The 22,229-nt window shown below is 37.0% G+C and overlaps 1 protein-coding gene across 2 annotated transcripts in view; it reads left to right on the top strand.

The window, feature by feature from the left end:
- The window catches only part of FSTL5 (follistatin like 5), a 679,148-nt gene that overhangs the window by 502,081 nt on the left and 154,838 nt on the right, over positions 1–22,229 (top strand). For both annotated transcript variants that reach the window (XM_041737850.1, XM_041737852.1), the window contains exon 8: positions 7,610–7,730. In XM_041737850.1, the coding sequence (XP_041593784.1) occupies positions 7,610–7,730 (121 nt within the window). The remainder of the gene's footprint in view (positions 1–7,609; positions 7,731–22,229) is intronic.

Genomic DNA, 22,229 nt, shown 5'->3' on the forward strand with positions numbered 1-22,229 from the left:
TTACTTTTATTGCTATTTTATGAAAATATATTTTGTACACATACAAAGCTAGGAAAATAGCTTGCACAAGATTACAAAGTAAAAGCACACTAGCATAATCAACATTACAAATTACTGTAATGTGAGTATATGTTAAAGCAATGGATATTACATAGAAAATATCATTTGAAGTATGGTAACATTGGTACCATGCAATTTAGAACTATGGAGAACATAATTGAAAAAGGAAAGTAAGTTTTAAATTTCAAATTTATCATTTTTTAATGGATGGGATTTTCTTTCAGATCAGAACAAATGTTCATGGTTAAATACAGGCCTGAATTTTTAGTTGTTATGCTCTGTCATAATCATACCTGAGGTGTGCTTCCCTGAATATTCAGGATGATCAATGCTTGTCATTTATGGGTTGTTAAATGCTTTAATTTTTACTTTTACACAATTGATTATAGACAATTGTAGCCATAAAAGTTTTTAAAATTTTAGGAATGTCTTTCAGATTTTCTTTTTACCACAGTTCTGTTTTTTTTTTTTTTTACTGCTTTGAAAAGAATATAAACAATCAACTCAACAAAATAAACGTTTTCAAGTTTCTTCCTATTGACTTTCTAGACATCAGTGCCTTGAGGCAACTTTTTAATTGTGTAGAATCTCATAAAGATTTAATCACTGAAGAAATATTCATGGGGTGTCTATTGGCAGCAAGATTATAAAGGTGCAATGGAGGTCCAGAATAAGTGCAAGATTTTTTTCCCTGAATTCAAAGATTGTCTATTTTAAGGCCATAATTCTCAACCATGGCTGAGTATCAAAATTGCACATTTGATTTAATCTATTGAAGGTGAGAAAAATGCTGAGAAAAAGAAAGATTCAAAGATTACAAGTGTTGAGTCAGGATGGAGGTAGAGTAGGATTGATATATATCTATATACATATATATGGTGTATATACTTATATATATTCTCAGAATACATATTAAAAAAAAACTCAAAGGTAATTTTGAGGTTTGGCTAAAATAATGGAGAATCTGGAAAGAGGAAGATGTGTTAAGAATTGCACAGTAATGAGAGTAGTTCAATCCTGCAGTCTGATGGTTTGGATGGTCATCTTAGACCTCTCACTTTGGTGGTGTCTTAGTCCATTGGGGTGCCATACAAAATGGAGAGCATAAATAACAGAGATTTATTTCTGGAACTTATAAATCAAAGATCAAGGCACTACCATATTAATTCTGGTGAGAGGCCTCTTCCTGGTTCATAGCCAGTGGCTTCTCCCTGTATCTTGATATGGTGGAAAGCATGAGGGATCCATCTTGGGTCTATTTTAAAAGAGCACTAATCCCATTCATGCAGGTTCCACTCTCATTATGTAATCACTTCTCAGAGGCCCAATCTCATTGTACCATATTGGGCATAAGGATTTCAATACCTGAATTGGGAAGGGAAAGCAAACATTCAGATCATAGGAGTCAGTGACCCCAGCCTGAACATCAGCATATTTCAGGTTTCTTATATATTAAATGGGACTAACAGTAGTGCATTTGAAAAAGATTGTCTAAAGGATGAAATTTGATAATTTATATGAATTATTTAGCATAGTACTTGACATGTTGAGGTGCTCAATAAATATTTATTTGGTTTAATTTTAGTGTAGTGAAAAGATCTATGCCTTACTCAAAGTGAAGAGAGAATATTAAAGTCTTGTTTATACAGAAAAGCTGTCTGAAGATTATAAAGTTATATATTAGAAGAAATTGAGACTGGAAGATTTTGCTCCCCATTTAGAAGAAAGAGGAAAAACACATAAACACACATACATAGACTAGAAAGGGTCACACATATGCTAATTTAGAAAATATTCCAAGTTAAAGCAAGTTCATGTTGCGGAATAACACAGAATAACACAATAGCGATAAGATCCTTTAAATAAACATTATCAAGGTTATATTCTCAGATAATTTTCACATCATTAGGTGAAGGAATCCTGATTATAGTAGACAGGGAAGAGTCATACTTTCCTAGGTAGCTATGTAGAACAACACATGGAAAAGTTGTTTATTTCAGATTTCATGGAGATTTAAAAGAGGAGTTTTTGAAAATATACTTTACGAGACCTATTTATAGGTTGGTATGCATGAATAGAAAAATAATTACAAACAGCATATATGCTTTGGGTTTTTACAATTACGTCCAATTATTCTTGTCCTGTGAAGGGATTCATTTCTGTTCTATTTTGGTCTCCAAGATTTGTTCTGCTTTTCATGAATCTTTCCTGTGTGTGCTAGCCCCCATGCCTTTGTCTACCTTATGCACACTGGGTTCTTAGGTTATTGGTCATTATGTTTGGATCATAATCTTCTGCAAAATATTTTATAACTCTAATCATTATTGATTCTTTTTCCTTTATTGATTTTTACAGAAGTTTGGCTGTTCCACATTTTATCCTGCTGCATGTCAGCTGTCTGCTGTAGTGCTAACCAGAATCACAGCTTTAGTCTTTATATTTGGCATTTCCATTTTCTAGCCCGATTGCTCTAAGCATGAGCAGTGTTTTTAGTGGTGGCCTGGGAGTGATGCGGGGAGTTTTACCACACATATGTATCACACAGCGACTCTCCTGTTGGGGCTCAAGGTCTAAATCCTCTCCTGTTGTGCAGATCATGAGACTTTCCCTCTAGTGTTATGAAAGCTCACCCTGGCAGCTGTAGAAATGTGGTACGATTAATCTTATATGATGTTGAAGAATTTTATCTGACAGTTATTAAAGAAATATCATTCTTCAGCTAAATGATTTGATGGCCAGAGCATACAGTATGTTTCTTTCCTGCCATTCCTTCTCTTTATCCTCCCCCTTTCTTCTCTGTCCTGCCCCCTCCTCCTTATTTTCATTCTTACTCTTCTCTCCTCCTCTCACTCCCTTTCTTCTGTCTCCTTTCTTCTGTCTCCTGCTCCCTTGACTGAGAGTGCACTTTCCTTATTTTCAGGCCCAGGTTCAATAGCTTCAGAGTAATTTTCTTGATTGCAATCAATCTGTATGAGTATCAGAAGGAAGCTATTTTTAAAAGAAATGCACATGGTATGAATATAGGTAAAATCTGAAATATACTAGTTATGTTTTTTGAGCACTGCTACATGCATATTGGTAAGTCACTAGGTACTATATTTTAAAGATGCAAAGATAAAAAAATGGCAATGGGATTTTCTGACCAAATGCTGTTGACACGATTAGTTATAGTTTAGAAAAAAAAAATAAAGATGAATGCTCACTTCTTTAAATAATAAAACGTAAATGTTAAAGGATTAATATATAATTTTGTAAGTGTAAGGAAATGAGAAAGAAAAGTTGGGAAATATTTATATGAAATCAGAATGATAAAGCCTTTTGAATCATAAAGTTGATGCAAGGAATGAAAAAATCTTCAGACCAAATGAGTCTACACAAAATTAAAAGATAAAGAATTCATTAAAAATTGGGGGAATGAGCATGAAAAATAGCAAACTCCAAAGTTAAAAGTTAGAAGAGACAATAAATAGTTATTTTTTTTAAGATCATTTATTTATTTTAGAGAGAAAGAGCACACAAGCAGGAGGAGGGGGAGAGGGAGAGGGAGAGGGAGACGGAGAGAGAGAATCTTAAGCAGACTCCCCACTCAACACAGAGCCCCATGCTGGACTTGATCTCAAGACCCTGAGATTGTGACCTCAGCTGACATCAAGAGTCGGCCTTCTAGCTGACTGAACCACTCAGGCTCCCACCAAACAATTCTTCAACGGTTACCACATACATATAAAACCTTTTAATAGTATTTGTAGTAAAAGATGTTGAAAATTTGCCAATTACATCTTGAAAAGAGTGGGTGCAACAGCATCCGTAGAGTCACCCTCACTGCTGCCGAGAAAGGAAAGAGACACGGATGTTCACTTATTTTAAGTGCTGCTGTCTTTTGACGTAAGCCTCCGGCCTATCAGCTTTCCTTCTTCCTTTTCCTCACGTGCTCTCACTATATTTCTAGCTTCTTTTCTCCAGACTAACCAGTGTGATTGACTTCCTTTGTTTCAGGCATTTTATTTTGACTTCTTTCTTCTCTTTTCCTGTACTTATTCCTACAGAATCTGTGATTGACAAGGAAGGTAGCATAAGTATAAGGGTTTAAAGCACAGCCTCGAGTAAGCCTACCTGGTTTCAAATCCCCCTTCTACTAGTTAGGGGCCAAGAAAAACTAAGAAGATCACTTACCATCTTAGTATCCCCTGCTTTAACGTGAGAGGGATTTATTAGATTCTCTTTAGTAGATTTATAGCTTTGTTATACAGATCAAATATGTCAATATTTATGAATTACTTAGAGCAGTATCTGACATATAATAACTACTATTTAAATAAGGATTAAAATGCTTTGTTTTTTTTTTATATTTTGCATATATAACCTCTGGTTCATTTTATTTCTCTAATGCTTGCAATGTTTTGTAATGCAGAAGTGTCTATTCTTTATATAACCGTATTTTGGTCATTCTTTCTTTCTTGATTTCTAAATTTTTATACTAAATAAAGATTCGGTTGGCCAAAGTGATATGTGGTTTTATTTAACATGTATATATATTTGATATCTAAATATTCCATATATAACTTATTTTCAGTAACAGCTTTATTGAAGTACCATCTTCATAAAATTAACCACTTTAAAAATTGTCTAGTTGAGCAGTTCCTAGTATATTCTGAAAATATTGCAGCCACAATGGCTATCAGAGTTTAGAATATTTTCATCACTTCAAAAGGACTCCAAACCTGTTAGCACTCATTTCCTATCATCTCATCCCCTCAGCTCCTGGTAACCGTTAATCTTTTTTTATTTCTATGGAATTGCCATTGCCATTTCCTATAAATAGACTCATGCAATTGGTGCCTTTTTGAGTTTAGTTTATTTGATTTAACATAATGTTTGCAAGATTCATTCATTCTATAGTATATATTAGTACCTTATTCCTTTGTATTGACAAATAATATTCAATTATCTATGACTTTGTTTTACCCATTCATTAATTGATAGGTATTTGAGTTGTTTTCACCTTTTGGTTTATATGAGTAATGCTACTATGAACATTCATGTACAGTTTATGTATAGATTTTTTTTGTGTGGGGGGTATATGCCTAGGAATCAAATTGTTAGACATACAAGACTCTGTTTAACTTTTGAGGAACTGCCAGAACTGTTATTTCAAATAGATATTCCATTCAATATTCTCATCAGCAATGTTTGAGGGTTCCAATTTTCCCGCATCTTCTTCAATAATTGTTACTGTCCTTTTTGTGTCTTAGCCATTCTAGTAGGTATGAAGTGGTATTTCATAGTGGTTTTTATTTGCCTTTCCCTCATGACTAATGATGCTGATTATCCCTGTTTGTGCCTATCACCGATTTAAAATTCTTTTTTTAATAAATATCTATTCAAATTATTTGCTTGTTTTAATTGGAGAAATATATATATATTCTAGATACAAGCCCACATAAGATAAATGATTTGTAATATTTTCTCCCATTCTGTTGGAGATCTTTTAATTGTCTTGATTATAAACAGTAACTGTTACTGAAACTTTGCTCAGTTTAGTGATGAGCTAATGATTGAACAGGTATTTAATTAAATGTGTTGAATCAATAAGTCTTCGAGACTTGCCAAAGTTCTCTATTTCTGTTTTGTGTTATGCCCTCAGTGCTCCCACAGGCAGTAACAAGTTTGCCTTAGCCTTCAGTTTCTGTCTGTGTGGGGTCTCAAAGCCAATTAGAGATGAGAGATTAGGGATTCTCATCCTAATTCTAAAATGTAAAAAAAAAAAAAAGTATACCTTTTTTGGGTATGCGCACAGTCTTCCACATTTTTATGACCTTCCAGATTCCCAGAAATATGCAGATTTTTTCATATCCCCTTATTGACATCCCATTCTCACTTTTCCTTTTATGTTTTTGTTTGTTGGTTGGTTTGGTTTGGTTTGGTGTACCTATTGTTATCTCCCATCACTAGCGCCATCTTAAGAAGCTGTAATGCTAAGCAATTGCTGTTGTTTCTTTTCAATAAAGGCCTTAGGGATTGATAGCTGTTTACACAGACTGAGCTCAAAGTCTTGCTCAAATGTAAGGACATCACAAAAATGGAAGTTTTCAGGGGGCTGCTAGATGGGTCAAATGGTGACAGTTCTTCGAGGATGAGACCTTGGAGGAGCTCGGAGCCTACTCTTCTCCCTCCAGTGTGTGCTGGGATGATGGTTTTCACAGCTGGCCGCATTACAAAGCTGGTTCAAGGCGTCCATGCAGCTGTGAAAAGAGGGATGCCACAAATCTCTTTGTTCTTACAGAGATTCAACTATTTTTTGGAGTAAATGCTCTGTAGATTGGTGCAAGTCCTTTTTTATCTATTTCCAGATTTCTGAAAAGTTGATTCTGACAATTGCTGCAGTGTATTCATTGCCTTTATGGAAGAGAAGATTTTCTAGTCTTTACTCGGCTCTTCCAGAGGTCCTTCTTAGATTTGATTTTGACAAACAGTGTGAGATTTTTTTCTTTCTTTTTTCCAAAATAGTCATACATTTGTCTCCATATATTTGAAATAGTATGGTTGTTTTGTTCTAATATATTGATTGTTTATGGGCTTTAAAAAATCATATTCTATCAATGTAGATATAAATTTTACCTCTGACATCATACTGCTTTCATCATTTTTTTCTGGGTAAATATATAATTAAATGATATAAAATTAATGGACAATTATTAGTGTCAAGGGTATAATTAAGAGCTATTTGTTTTAGCTAAAAATAAGAAAAAAAAGTCATTTTACAGCTTTATTAACTAAAAAGGTACAGCCATCCCTTCTTATCTTTGGAGTTATGTTCCAAGAGCTGCAGGTGATGTCTGAAACTGTATATGGTATAAAACCTTATATGTATTCTGTGTTTTTCCCTATATATACATTCCTATGATAAAGTTTCATTTATAAATTAGGCATAGTAAAAGGTCAACAATAAAAATAGAAAAATTATAACAATATACTATGATAAAGGCTCTGTGAATGTGTTTTTTCTCAAAATACCTTATTTATTATACTCACAATACTTCTTGGAATGATGTGAGATTATAATGCCTATATGGTGAGATGAAGCAAAGTGAATGAGGTAGACATTGTGACTCAGGATGAGACTACCACTGAGCTAGTGATGACACATCAGGAGAACGATTATCAATTTCCAGACTGCGGTTGACTCTAGTTAACTGAAACTGGGGAAAACAGACCTGTGGATGAGGGGAGACTGCCGTAAACTAAATTAGAAAAAAATACATGGAAATTGAATTACTTTATATATAAACTCATATAATTCAAATAAATACTAAAAAAGCTGTATGTGTGAGTGAAATTACACTTTTTAATCAAAACATGTCTTGAGAAAATGGTAATTATAGGCCATCCAACTCTATGAGACTAACAATTATCATTTTGATAATTTAAAAACATTATTTTAGTCTATTTACTTTGCTTCTGAATATGCTTTCTAAAAAGTGGATTATTAAAATACGTTTTAAATACAAAGATCTCATTTTGTTTTATTTTATTTGAATTTATTCCTTAGGACTTTGGAGATGATGGGTCCTTGTATATTACTAAGGTTACCACAACTCACATGGGCAATTACACCTGCTATGCAGATGGCTATGAACAAGTCTTTCAGACTCACATCTTCCAAGTAAATGGTAAGAAATATGATGTTGTCATTGCTTTTATGCTTCACTATATATTCAAAAAATATCACAGTTGATTAGGAAGGAAAGGCTTCAACTTCTTTAGTTTGGCAAGGCCTCAGGTTTTCTTTATTTTTCTTTTTTTTTTTTTTGAGACTTATTGTTAATGTAAAACCTTTTTCAACTTAAAAAAACAGGTGGTTGAGTGAATAAATGCTATAAATTTATACCGCTTTTCTCATCATGAAGTATAACAGCGTAATTCATTCTAATTGGAAAATTCAAGCATCAGAAATGTAAATTACTTTTTGAAATTTAAATATCAACAATTAGACAACCATATAAATTTTAGAAGCTGAAAAACTAAGCATCTTAAAATTTTAATCAGATTATCTGATCTTATTAATGGTTTAAAAAACTGCTATTTATGTGTAGCAAATGTTATACTATTAATCATTAATTCATGGCTGTGAACATTGGCCCTGTGGGCTGATACTCTTTTTTTTCTTTTTTAAGATTTTTATTTATTTGAGAAAGAGAGAGAACATGTGGTATGGGGGAAGGGCAGAAGTGAGGTGAGAAGTAGATTCCCCACAGAGCAGGAAGCTAGACTCCAGCTGGATCCCAGGACCTGGAGATCATGACCTGAGCTGAAAATAGGTGCTTAACCAGCTGAGCCTCCTAGGTGTCCCTGATATTATTTTTATAATCAGAGGGTTTTTCTTTTCTAAATTCAAATTTAGCTATTTAGTTCAATGGATGATGTAGGATTGTATGTATGATGCATTAATTCACACTGATTCACTTCCATAGGAACTAGTGTGGTTTGTATGAATTAAGAGGAGAGTGACAGATAGGAACTTAGTGAGGTAGCCAAGGGTCAGATCACAGGGAGCCCCGAAGGCCTAATTAAATATTTAGATTCCCATTCTGAGTGTAATAGGAAGCCATCAAAGTATTTAGTGTATGAAGTGGCATATTCTGATTTGTTTTAAAATGACTAGAAGCATTGAGACCTGTTTAAAAAAAAAAAGTATTTTAGTAGTCTAGGGAAGAGATAATTGTGGCTTAAAATAGAGTGTTAATGATGAAGAGGTAAAGAGTGGTTAAATTTGGAATATTTATTGAAAGCACATCTGATGATATCACTGAGGACTAGAATGTGAATATGAGAGGTAGTTTTTAAATAATAAACCCAAGAAATTTCAAGCATTTAGATATATCCTTGTGTTCTATCATAACTGACCTTAGAAGAAACACATTTGGACACAGATTTATATATATATATATATATATATATATATATATATATAGTGAATGAGGTAGACATTGTGACTCAGGATGAGACTACCACTGAGCTAGTGATGACATATATATATATATATACATATATATATATATACACATATATACATATATATATACATATATACATATATATATACACATATATACATACATATATATACATATATACACATATATATATATATAGTTTTTATTTTATTTTATTTAGATTTTATTTATTTATTCATGAGAATACCCAGAGAGGAGAGAGAGAGAGAGGCAGAGACACAGGCAGAGGGAGAAGCAGGCTCCACGCAGGGAGCCAGACATGAGACTCCATCCCAGGTCTCCAGATCACACCCTGGGCTGAAGGGGGCGCTAAACCACTGAGCCAGCCCAGCCGCCTATGTATATACACGCACATAATATGTTTTTTCAACAAGTTAACTTCAATACAATTTCTAGGTGGAAATCAAGTATGTAAGTCTGGAGATCAGAGGAGAGTGAGCCTAAAGTTGTGTATTTAGATAACATCAATGTGTGTAAGCTGTATTTAAAGCCATAAATTTGAGCTTGATGAGGTCCCCTTTGGAATGCGTAAAAATAAAAATTCATACTGAGGATTGAGCCTTGCATCTGAGGTTAACAAGTGGAGGAAAGAAGACTTATAATGAGCACCTTGTGATGGAAAGTGTGTCCTGAGAAATCAATTTTAAAATGTTGGGAAAAAGATTGAGAAAAATGGAGAGTTTATGGTTTGACTATATGGACACTCAACAGAAGCAGATCTAGGCCTTGGTTTCTAATGCAAACCCAGTTGTAACTAGACATGGATCAAAGCTTGGAAACAAACTTTCAGGGAACCAGTGAAGAAAGCAGACAAGGTACAGAGGACGTGATGCATGCTAGTCCCGGTGGTCTCCGATGTTTGGAGTTGGACTTTGGAGACAGCAGTTGTACCTGAGGATATGCGATCTTGAGAGGACAGAACTAGTCTGTAAGGGGGGGGGGGGTGTTCTCTCTCTAGATGCTGCATCCTGGGGAAATGATTGTTGTTGCGAATCTGGCTCTTTGTTATGATTGTTTGCAGACTAATGGTCTATTTGACAAAACTAATGCTCTGAGCTGTTTGTTTTGTTTTGTTTTGTTGTGTGAGAGATTTCTGCATTTCTGTTTTGGTCAACAATTAGTTCTGTCTTTTATACTTATCCCCAGTTCTAGTTCTTTCAGTCTAAGGACCAACTAGCTGGTCCAGTTCTTAGTAGTTTGTGGAGCAACGCATGGTTCATGTTCTAGCAGCATCAGGATGACTTGAAAAAATTGCCAAAATGTAGATCACTAGACTCCACCAGCCCTTTCTGGAAATTGATTTTAAATTTGCATTTTGGCAAGCTTCCGAGGTCATTGTGATGCAGGGTGACACATGAGAACCGTTCCAAATGACTGTTCTTTAAGAGTTTCTGCTCTTCATTCATATCTGAAGCAGGCTTCTCAGATAACTCACTCATTTGCCATGCGCCAGCTAGGAAGCCCAGGAACAAGGCTCTGAGCGAAACTGCAGGCTTTCATGTTGCAAGAGGTGCCCTGAGCAGCACTGGAGAAATGCAACTTCCCTACTTTATCCCCTCCTTGTGAAGGAATTGCTTCCTCTCTGATCTCAAGTTTTTTTCTGAAGATGGAATGTGGGAATAAAGGAACAATGAGGTCTCAGCAACAGAGCCATGACCATGGGTCTCAACACTATGACTTAATTTAGAGGACTTCCATGTTAGCATTGACTGCCACTGAGATCTAACACTTTCCCTCTTCTAGAAACAAAGATCCTTGAACCTGGGAGTAAAACCCTTCTCTATTACCTCCTACTACGTTTAATCTGCTTCAAACTCCTTTTTTTTTTTTAATGTTTTTATGAAGGAATGGGGTTTAGAAAGAGGGAAAAATGATAATATTATTGCTGAACATTGGTTCAGGGTGAACAGAGAGAGAACTGTGTTAGCCAGAGAGTGATGGGGAGTTGAAGGGAGGGAATTTTATAAAAATTGCACATACGATACTCTTTCATGCTGATGTGAATAATCTGGTCAAGAGGAAATGCAGATCGTTTAAGAGAAAAAAGGGAAAATTGCAGTAGTCAAATTTTTTAAAAAGTTGATGTAATTAGTAAACACATGGAAAGATCGGTCTTTGGAAGATGAATAGTTAATCTGTTGAAACAGGGAGCAAGACAGGCTATTTGGGAACAGATGCTCAGGGTAGGAGCCTGAGGAAATAATCCTCTTTGCATTGCTCGGATTTTTTTCAGTGCAGTCAGGAATACCAACTATTGAAAGTGAGGAATTTGTAAGAGCTTGTCTGAGCAGAGGAAGAGATATAAAATAATTATCTTGCAGAACAGGAGGGTGATAGAAATAGCAGTCAGTAGTTGGTATATCAGACAGATCTTTGGGTTCTCTTGACACGATATGTGCTAGTATGTTTTCCTTCAGTTGTGGTTGGCTGTGCATTTGCAATCATAGAAAGAAGAGATTTGGGTTTAACCAGCATTTTATTTGCTAGAGTAAGTGGGAGAGAGACAGGCATGAGGAAAATAAACAATTTTGCAAGAGAATGATTATAATGATGGACCACAGAATAGGGGGTAAGGTGAGGAAGCGGGTAAGTTAAGGAAAGCAGTGAGACCATGAGAAATGGGAAATGAAGTGAAATACTGACTGGTGTTTCCAAGTACTTCCAGAATGGGATCCTAGGGAGAGTGAAATGCAGTACCTTCCCCCAAAGCACTTTCTTAAAGCATCTGGCAGTTTCTCTTTATCAGAAACACTTTTAATTGGGTCAGGTTTATATAGAGGAATGTATGAACCACTAAGGTTTGATAGGCGTTCAGGGAGCCAGCTGTTCCAAGTCTAACTTGCCAGTTCTAGTCTTAGCTGAAAAGGAGAAATGAAGCGAAGAATAACATTAATTTATCAAAATCAACTGGCGTAGATCAAAACCTTGTTCTACTGTATTTTCATCAATGAGGGAAGATAATAAGTGCATTTCAAGGATCATCTTTAATATTTAAACCTATTTGAAGAAGCCAGGAAGCTAAGTAGAAAATATATTTTATGTATATCAGCGAGAGATTACCTTTGGGCAAGATGACAGCGCTCCCACTAACAGGGGCTTAAAGAAGACACTGCTGTGTTTTTCTTACGTAAAAAAGAAGCCCAGATGAGGTGCTTCAGAATGGCAACCCTGTCATGTCACCATTATCCAGTGCTTCCCCTACTGGGGTTAGAACATGGTTTCCATTCCCAGTGTCATCCCATGCTTTCCAAATGGCAGTGGAAATTCCAATCATCATGTTCCTGTTTCAACAAGGAAAAAGGAAGGAAAAATAGCAACTGTCACCTGAGAGAGCACTTTTGAAATACCTTCAGTGGAGGCACCAACAATGACTTCCATTGACCCTTTCTAAATGCACAGCTTGAAGTATATTTCTGTGGCCTTCTTGTTTTACCACCCGCAACAACTGAGGGTTCAATTATTTACAAGCAGGAATAAATACCTCAGAGGTAGGTAGCCATGTTTGTCCCCCAAAAATGTCTGGTGCATCAAAACATTTTGCAAAAACATCATATAGAATGATGACATTTTATCAAGGTATCTAGAAATGCTTGAATTAGCTGCAGAACAGCAGCCAAACAAGTGATTTGCTAAACAAGTGATTTCTCATTTTTTTTCGGTGCTTTCCTTTGATTTTATGGTATTTTATATTTGGTGTAATAACTTTAAATGTATATTTCGTGTATAAGTAATTGGAGTAAACTTGAGATCACTCAGAATATTGTGATAAGCCAATAGCAAAAGAATAGTAGGGAGTGAGCTGTGACACTGCAAAAATACCATGAAAATGCAAGAAAGTGCAAATCAGATTAGCCAAATGGCACATTTATAGATCCAATAAATCTCTAAACTGGTTGGACTCATTTTCTATTTTTCATCCACTTTTCAGAAAAGGTTAAAAAAGGCCTTCAGGAAATTAAGTTTTCATAGAGAATTTAACATATTTATCTGAACAATTACTAATAAAAATAAAATATATCACCAATTACCATAAAAAGCTCTGAAAATACCACAAGTTATTGGAGTTTGTGAAAGCGTTTTTGAAGTGCAGAGTCTATTTAAATATCCCAGGGTGCAAGCCAAATAAGTCTATCAATAGCCCTGTTTCTTTTCAAACAATGCAAAATTAGATTATTGAAATATGAGAGTGCTTCTGTGTCCTTGTCAGGGGAAACATTATGTATAAATCAAAGGAGCTTGACTCCGCCAGTGGAATTCATTTCACGCTTTTCTTTTTCTTTTTACATAAAGCAAATCGTCTTTAGATCTTCAGCTCATGATACAGGATGTTTGAAATTTCAAAAGTCATCCCGTGTTTACACTTCCCTCCGGGCAGAGAGCTTGTCCATAGTCACAGCAGCCCCGCACGTACGCTGTAAGGTCTCTCTCGATCACGTTGTTTGAGACCTCACACGTAATGTCAAGTGCATTTCGTTCCCCTGGCCACGTCAGAAAGGCCTGCACACAGTCGCTGGTTTTATAGGATGCCCAGACACAACACCCCCATTTTCCTCCTTCAAAGTTTGAAAGCACCTAAAAGAGAGACCCCGGAGCCAGATATGCAGAAATGGAAACATCCCCCTCTTTACTTGGCAAAGGTGTTTAGGGGAAGAGGCTGGGGTCTGGGCGGCAATGGCCTGCTTCGTCTTGCTTCATAGACTCGAACCTTCTTCTCCAGTCCCAGGCAGCCTTCCCAGCCAAGCTTCCTGTAGGGCCAGTGTGCAGATGGGAAAGAAAAACCCAAAACCAAAAAACCCCTCCTGCACGCAGTGAGATCCAGAAGACAGTTGGTGGGAGACCTGCCTCCCCCTCTCACACCTCCTCCCTCCAGGACGAGGGAGAGGAGGGGAGAAGGAGAAGCCCCGAGGTCACTCAGGCTCAGAGCTTCTCTGTGGTTCTCGGGCAAGGAGCAGCAGCGATGTGTTTCCTGTGCAAGATCTCAGGGTGCACCTGAGGTCACGGAACCAGAAGCTCTGGGCCTGAGGTAGAGTTTGCATCTTAGCAAACTCTCCTCATGGTCAAGTCTAAGAACCAGGGCTCTAGAGATGTGAGTCCCTCGAGACAGGAGAAGTGGAAGGGTCCTCAGAGATTCCAGCTTTCGTATCTTAACCTTGACTTGACACCAAGTTCATTGTGATCTTGGGGAGGGGCCGTCTCTTCGGGCTGGGCCAGCCATGCCTCAGGGCAGCCATTCCTCTCGGGAGGCTTGGCCGCAGATGGTGTTGGTGTTGGTGTTGGTGTTGACGGCCTGCCCCAAAGGGCCCCCGACCCCCACGGGGCCACTTCAACTCTGGTGGACGTCCGTCCCCTGACAGTCTGATGCTATAGGAACTCGTCCCAGACCTCTGCGCCTACACATTTGATTTGCCACATGAGCTTTATCAGCTGGACTCAAGGCAGCTGAGAGGTGCCAGAGACCTAATGTCTCACAGGGGCAGCCCTTCACCGTGAGGGACACAGGTCAGTGTCCCACTCAGGGAAGATTCTGCGTTCTAGTTTCTTTCTTCTTTCTTTCTTTCTTTCTTTCTTTCTTTCTTTCTTTCTTTCTTTCTTTCTTTCTTTCTTTCTTTTCTTTTTCTTTCTTTCTTCTTTTTTCTTTCTTCTCTTCTCTTGTCCATCTTCTCTTCTCTTCTCTTCTCTTCTCTTCTCTTCTCTTCTCTTCTCTTCTCTTCTCTTCTCTTCTCTTCTCTTCTCCTCTCCTCTCCTCTCCTCTCCTCTCCTCTCCTCTCCTCTCCTCTCCTCTCCTCTTCTCTCTCTTCTCTTCTCTTCTCTTCTCTTCTCTTCTCTTCTCTTCTCTTCTTTCTCTTCTCTTCTCTTCTCTTCCTCTTCTCTCTCTCTTCTCTTCTTTCTCTTCTTTCTCTTCTCTTCTCTTCTCTTCTCTTCTCTTCTCTTCTCTTCTCTTCTCTTCTCTTCTCTTCTCTTCTCTCTTCTTTCTCTTCCCTTCCCTTTCCTCCCCTTCCCTTCCTTCTCCTCTTCTTCTCCTCCCCTCCCCTCTCCTCTCCTCTCCTCTCCTCCTCTCCTCTCCTCTCCTCTCCTCTCCTCTCCCCCGTCTCTTCTCTCTTTTTTCCTTTTCTTTATTCTTCTTTTCCTTTCTTTCCTATTTTTCTTTCCTCCATCTTACTTTCCTGGTCTCTAACGTGTGCCTCCTAGGATCACATCCCAAATCAGCAACATGAACCTAAGTTCTTTTCTCACAATTGCTTTTGGGGAGACTCGCATTTAGGAATGTTCTTACCTTAATAATAATGGCTGCCTTTTGGTAGCTCCCTCTGCAAGCTACTGGTAGGCACCATATGTTTGCTTCCAGAAGGGTTTGAAATATGATTGAACATGATATTAATCCATTAACTCCAGAGTCTGAAATATCTATCTTTATTATTCCTCATGCCAAATTATGTTCAGTAACACTGTTCAATAGAGTTCTTCAGAGCTTCTGAAATTAGATTAAATCATGACATCAACATACTATGATTATGTAATAACAAGAGCGTATAGATGCTCAAACTTTAATATATAGTCTAATTATAAAATCCCCCTAGAGAAATAAAACTTTAAAGATTAAAGTTTCAAAGAAATTAGTCCAAAGTAGTCAATATCCAAAATTGAAGTATCTGCCCTTGCAGTATAAAATCTAAAGAAAGTCCAAATGTTTTAATTACACGTAAAGTCCAAGAATCAAATTCTTCCTTAATTTCTTATTTTGTTTCCTTTTGGCGAGAGAGGTCCTTGAAAATTTTATGGATTTGGTACGACTTCAACATCTTTATCTTGGGCAAATTGACTTAAGTATATCATCTTGCTATTTGTTTTCAAGTGGTTACATCTATTCTTTATTATTTCCCTGTATTTTGCCTTCTGTTGGATTGCGTAACCTTTAGAATTCTATTTTATTTTATTTTCAGGATTGACTCATTTAATTTTTTGACTCATTTAATTTTTTAAGTGTAGCTGTAAGCTATATTTACAATATGCAACTTTAACTTATTACCATGTATCTTCAAATGGTATTTTATCACTTCACATTTATTTTTTTAATTTTTTTTATTACTTCACATTTAAAATCAGAACCTTAAATTACTGAAATCTCCAATCTCTCCCTTTCCATATTTGTAATAATATTGTCAAATATTTTTATATGTTACAAACTCTACAACACGTTGCTTTATTTCTGCTTTTAAGTAAATATCTTGGGGTGCCTAGGTGGCTCAGTTGGCTAAGCATCTGACTGACCCTTGATTACAGCTCGGTTCATGATCTCAGGGTTGTGAGACTGAGCCCTAAGTGGGGCTGCACACTCAGCTGGAGACTGCTTGAGGTTCTCATTCCCTTTTTCTCTGCCCCTCTACCCCACTCACGTGCATGGCATTCTCTCTCTTCCTCTCTCTCAAATGATAAGTAAATCTTTAGAAAAGTAAGTAAATATCCTTCAAAGATGTGCTATTTTTTAAAAAACAAAAGACAAAACTTTTACCATTTCTGATCTTCCTCATTCATTTATGTAAATCCAAATTTCTCAATCTTCCTTCACCCTAATAAATATCTGGTAACAATTTCCTCAGCCTTTGTTTATAAAAAGGTATTTTTTCCCTTCATTTAAGGATATTTCTGCAGGATATTGAAATTTAGGTAGGTAGTTTTTGTTTTCTGTTTTTCTTTCAACATTTAATAGATGTTGTTCTATTATCTCCTGGCCTATGTACTTTATAAAAGAGAAGTCAGTTATATTTCTAGTCTTCTTTTTTCCTCTTGCTGTTTTTTAAGGTTTTCATTTTTCACTGGGTTTCAGCAATTTAATTATTAATATACTTTGGTTTTGTTTCCTTCACTTGTATTTATCCTGTAGGGATTATTCAACTTCTTGGATTTTAGGATATACATTTTTCAACAAATGTAAAAAGAAAAAAGTGGCTGTTGTTTTTAAGTAGATTTCTGTTTTCTCTCTCCATTAGAAATTCAATTATAGATATGCATGACTGCTTGACATTTTTCCATAGGACACTAAAATCTGTTTTATTTGTTTTCCTCTTCATGCTTTGCTCTCACTATACTTCAATTTAGATAGTTTCTATTGCTCTGATTCAAAGTCACAAATCTGTTTTTCTGTATGTATAATCTGCCATTAAGCCTAACCAAAGTATTTAGTAAAATACATTTCAGATATTGTATTTTTCAATTTTAGAAGTTTCACTTGTTTTTTATAATCTCCATTTTCTCCTCAGTTGTGTCCGCCTTACATATTTGAACCTCTCTATATCAGATATTTTGAAGATCATTCCATGCTCTCTGATACTTTCCCTATTGATCAATATTTTCCTTACATATGAGTCACATTTTCCTTCTTCTCAACATCTATCTTTTGCTTTTGTTTGTTTTTGGTTTTGATGATGGAAATTAGTGAGAGAGATTTGCAGGATTCCTTTGAAAAGTGTTGCTTTGGCATTAACTTACCCGCATATCTGTTAGACCTTTTTTGAGGTTTTCTTTTTAACCCTATTTGAGTATTTCTAGAGTAACCTTTACACTAGGGTTTGTTTCACTACCTTCATAAGTTGTAGTGTTTCTGGAGTCTCTATGAGGTGTTTAATGAAATTCCTTCAATCTTTTTTTTTTTTTCTATTAAATCTCTCCAGTTGGGAGTCATTAATGTAACTTGCCACTTATCCTTGAGTAAGCTCTTGGAGCTTTTAAATTTATAGCTTCCTAGCTGTGGTTCTTTCTATAGTCATTGAACTTTGCCTGACTTTGTGGAGTTTCATCCTATAGTTTGAGTCGAAGCCCCAACAGATTCCCCTAGCTCTCTATCTCAACGTGTGTCTCTTCTTTCTGGTACTATGCCCTCACCAACCTTCCCCTCTGTTAACACTCTGTTCTCTATTTTTAAGAATCTGTTTTATGGTTTGCCTCTCTCTTTTTTTCCCCTCTATGTTCATTTGTTTCTTAAACTCCACATGTGAGTGAAATCATGTGGTATTTATCTTTCTCTGACTGACTTATTTCACTTAGCATACTACTTTTTAGCTCCATCCACATCTTTGCAAATAGCAACGGTTATTTCTTTTTGATGGCTGAGTCATATTCCTCTATCTATCATCTATCATCTATCTATCTATCTATTTATCTATCTATCTATCTATCTATCTATCTATCTATCTATCTATCTTTCTACCCATCCATATATATATATATATATATATATATATATATATACATATATATATATTACTTCTTCAGCCACTCATCAATGGCTATTGTTGATAATGCTGCTATAAACATGGGTGCATATGTGCCCCTTTGAATCTGTATTTTTTGTATTCTTTGGGTAAATACTGGTAGCGCAATTGCTGGAGCCTAGGGTAGCTCTATTTTTAACTTCTTGAAGAATCTCCATACTGTTTTCCACAGTGGCTGCACCAGTTTGCTTTCCCACCAACAGTGTAACATTCACAGTAACCATTTTTTAAAAGACTGAGAGGTTTTTATTAGTTAAAGGCAAGTTGTGTTATGACCCTCGTTCGTAAAACTTCTGAAAGTTACTAGATATGTCTGATATTGCCAGCATCAACCCTATATGAAATAAACTTAGAAATTGTGAGTAATACTTGTTTTGTTCTCAGTGTCCAGTACGTAATCTGCCAGAAGCACAGTAGGTACTCAGTAGAATATGAAGGGATGAGAATGAACAACAAATAGCAACAAAAGGTCTCTTCTGGCTGTGGTGAAATATGAGTCTTTCTATGTCAGTTTCTTAAGGATAAAGAATTTATACTTAATTGATCATAACCACCCCACAGTAGGTTATTTTTTTGATTATGTGTCAAGAAAAGACTATATGCTCTCTACCAAGTAATTCTCTACAGTTTTCTTTGGTGATAGAAGCCCATTTTGGCTGCTTTAATGGCCACCCATCTTAAACTACCTTTCCCAGATCTCTTTGAAGCTAAGTATCATCTTGTGACAAGGTTTTTGCCAATGGAGTATAATAATAACTAATGTGTTTAATGTCTAGATATTAACATAAAAGAGAAGATATGGGGACACCTGGGTGGCTCAGTGGTTGAGCGTCTGCCTTTGGCTCAGGTCGTGATCCCTTGGTCCTGGGATCGAGTCCCACATCGGGCTGCCTGCAAGGAACCTGCTTCTCCCTCTGCCTGTGTCTCTGCCTCCCTCTCTGTGTCTCTCATGAATAAATAAATAAATCTTTAAAAAAAAAGGAAGATACATGCTTCTCCTTCTCTTTTTCTCTGTTTCTGCGAATCTGATAGTAGTAGCTGAGGAGCTATGTTTAATTTAGAGAAACGAAGTCAAGTTTTAAAGTTAGCAGAAGAAAAAGATAGAAGGTTCCTTAATAATGTCTTCACAAAAGATATTCATTCCCTAATCCCTGGAACTTGTGAATGTTACCTTATATGGCTTATAAGGAGACTTACATATATGATTAAAGATGTTGAATTGGAGATATTATTCAGGTACTTTCTAAACATAAGGGTCCTCACACAAATGAGGCAAGAAAATCAAACAAGGGAATGGACATATGATACCAGAAGAAGAGGTTGGAGTGTTTTGATAAAGGGGTCATAGACCAAGGAATGCAGGTGGTCTCAAGAAGCTAGAAATTGCAAGAAGATAGATTTCCCCCTAAGACTCCAAAATGGACCAACCCTGCCAGCACCTTAACTTTAGTTCACTAAAATTGTTTATGGACTTTTGACTTCTAAAAATGTGAGAGAATAAATTTTTGTTGCTTTAAGTCACTAAATCTGTGGTAATTGTTTCAGTGACACTGGGTTGACACTGGGTTCTATAACAAGATCAGGTTGCCAAACTATCCTTTGGACATCTACAGGGACTTATATTTGGTTTAAATCACTGAATTTGGATCTCTTTGTTATAACAACTTAACCACATCCATACTATCAAACCACCATACCATTTTCTGACTATGTCTCAGAAGATATATCTTATTTAAGCCACGACTGTATCGTTGGCCCGTTAGGTCAGTTCAGCCAGCATTTTATCTTTATTTATCAGGCTTACTTTTCATTTCTACTACAATCCAACTTCACATTGATAGAGAGGCTCTATTTTATGCATTCAGTGAGCCAGGATCCTTCTGTCTATAGACCACTGTATTATGTAAGACCATGCTGCTGCATGTCCTTATTATAGTCTGTGAACTGTTTCTCTGACCTGTGAACTGTTACGAATCCATGAATTGAAGTAGAGAAATTATTAGTAAGGAGCACCGGGGTGGCTCAGTGGTTGAGCGTCTGCCTTTGGATCAGGTCGTGATCCCGGGGTCCTGGGATTGAGTCCTGCATCAGCCTCCTCACAGGGAGCCTGCTTCTCCCTCTGCCTGGGTCTCTGCCTCTCTCTGTGTCTGTCATGAATAAATAAATAAGATCTTTAAGGAAAAAAAGATGTTACTAGTAAGCTCAAAAATTTTTTTATACCAATTTCATATTTCTACACCATCTATGTAAAGGATTCTATTATCTGGTAACTATAGAAGTCGAAGTAAAGAAAAGATCTCCCAATCGCCGATAGTTTGAGAATCACTTCCCTGAAAACTTGGAGTCCTCCACTAGATCCTCCGTGCTTTTTTTTTTTTTTTTTTTTTTTTTTTAGCAGATAACAGAAGGGCCAATGCTTGAAGGATGTGTAGAAAGCTTATAGGACAGGCCTTGTAACAGCACTTTTGCCTCCCTACTAGGATTCACAATTAGTACATTCTACTTTTTTTTTTTTAAGATTTTATTTATTTATTCATGACAGACACACAGAAAGAGACAGAGAGGCAGAGACTCAGGCAGAGGGAGAAGCAAGCCCCATGCAGGGAGCCTGACGTGGGACTCAATCCTGGGACTCCAGGATCAGACCCTGAGCCAGAGACAGGCCCTCAACCGTTGGGCCGGGAGCCCCAGTATCTTCTGTTGTAAGGGAGTGTGAGAAAGAGAAGCTGGCTCTGGGCTCAGAAAAGAAAGGGAATACTCTTAGTGTGCATCTAGTCTGATTTTGCCATGAGAGCACAGTGCTTGTAGGCTTTCTGGGGGAAAGATCAAGTGGTGTGGGGCACCACGTCTTTCAGAAAACATTTGAGACAATCACATGGTGTCTGGGGAACAGACACCCTTGGACACACTGCCACATGGAATTACTTGCGTTTGTGAAACCACGTCCTCAAGGATTTCCCCAAGGCCCCACATTGCTCCAGCTGACATACAGCCTTTAGCTGATTCCGAAACTAAAATTGAGATTAATGTTTCTGAAAACTCTGCCTTCAGGGGGCTGCTGCCACCCCTACCTTCACCATGAGCTCTCCTGTGCCATTTCCTCAAACTGAAGGATGCACATCCCGCTTGTATTGATTTCTATTACCTTTTCCCCAGCTTCTCCTGCTCTCTTTCTCTTAGTTGCTCCCTTATTTATTTCAGGAGCTTTCACCAACTTCATTATCATCTTAATTTGGACCCTTTCCTTTTTCCTTTGGCAGAGCAGTTGCTGGAAATCAGGGTCTTCCTTCTTGTTTATTGCTCTCTGCTTTCGGGCCCGAACATTTTTGTTCTCGTGTGTTCCTCTGTGTGTCGTCCTGTGGGATCTGTCACAGGGAGATCTGAAAATACGGCATCTGGATCTGCCAGAAGCATTCACAGTCCCAACAAATATTTTTTCACCTTCTCCTTCTTGATGTGAGTCAACCACCCAGACGTTCTTCTTCCACTAGACTAATGTCTAACCTGTGTGCAGACAAGCCCCATCGTTACCTCGCCTGGATCCCTCTTCGCGTGTCTCCTCTTCTTCAGTCTGCAGGGCTCCTGGTCACGTGCCCTAAGCTGCAGAGGAGGGCCCCACGGCCACCTGCAATTACTGTCATTTTGAAATACATCTGGGGATGCCACAGGACTTTTATGCTGCTCTTCTGTCTTTCTAATATTTTTTTTCCACACTCAGGGAACACACTTTGATAGAGCGTCTGTGAAATACTATTGTCATGTTTGTGTATTTCCAAATTAATATGATCATTCTTAATTTTTGCGTATCCCTGACTTCATGTTTGTGGGGTCAGGTCATGTCCCTCCTGTGCCTAAAATCCTACCGTGGCCCCCAATGCCACTCAGA

This window comes from Vulpes lagopus, chromosome 23 (assembly GCF_018345385.1).
Source record: "Vulpes lagopus strain Blue_001 chromosome 23, ASM1834538v1, whole genome shotgun sequence".
NCBI classification, from domain to species: Eukaryota; Metazoa; Chordata; class Mammalia; order Carnivora; family Canidae; genus Vulpes; species Vulpes lagopus.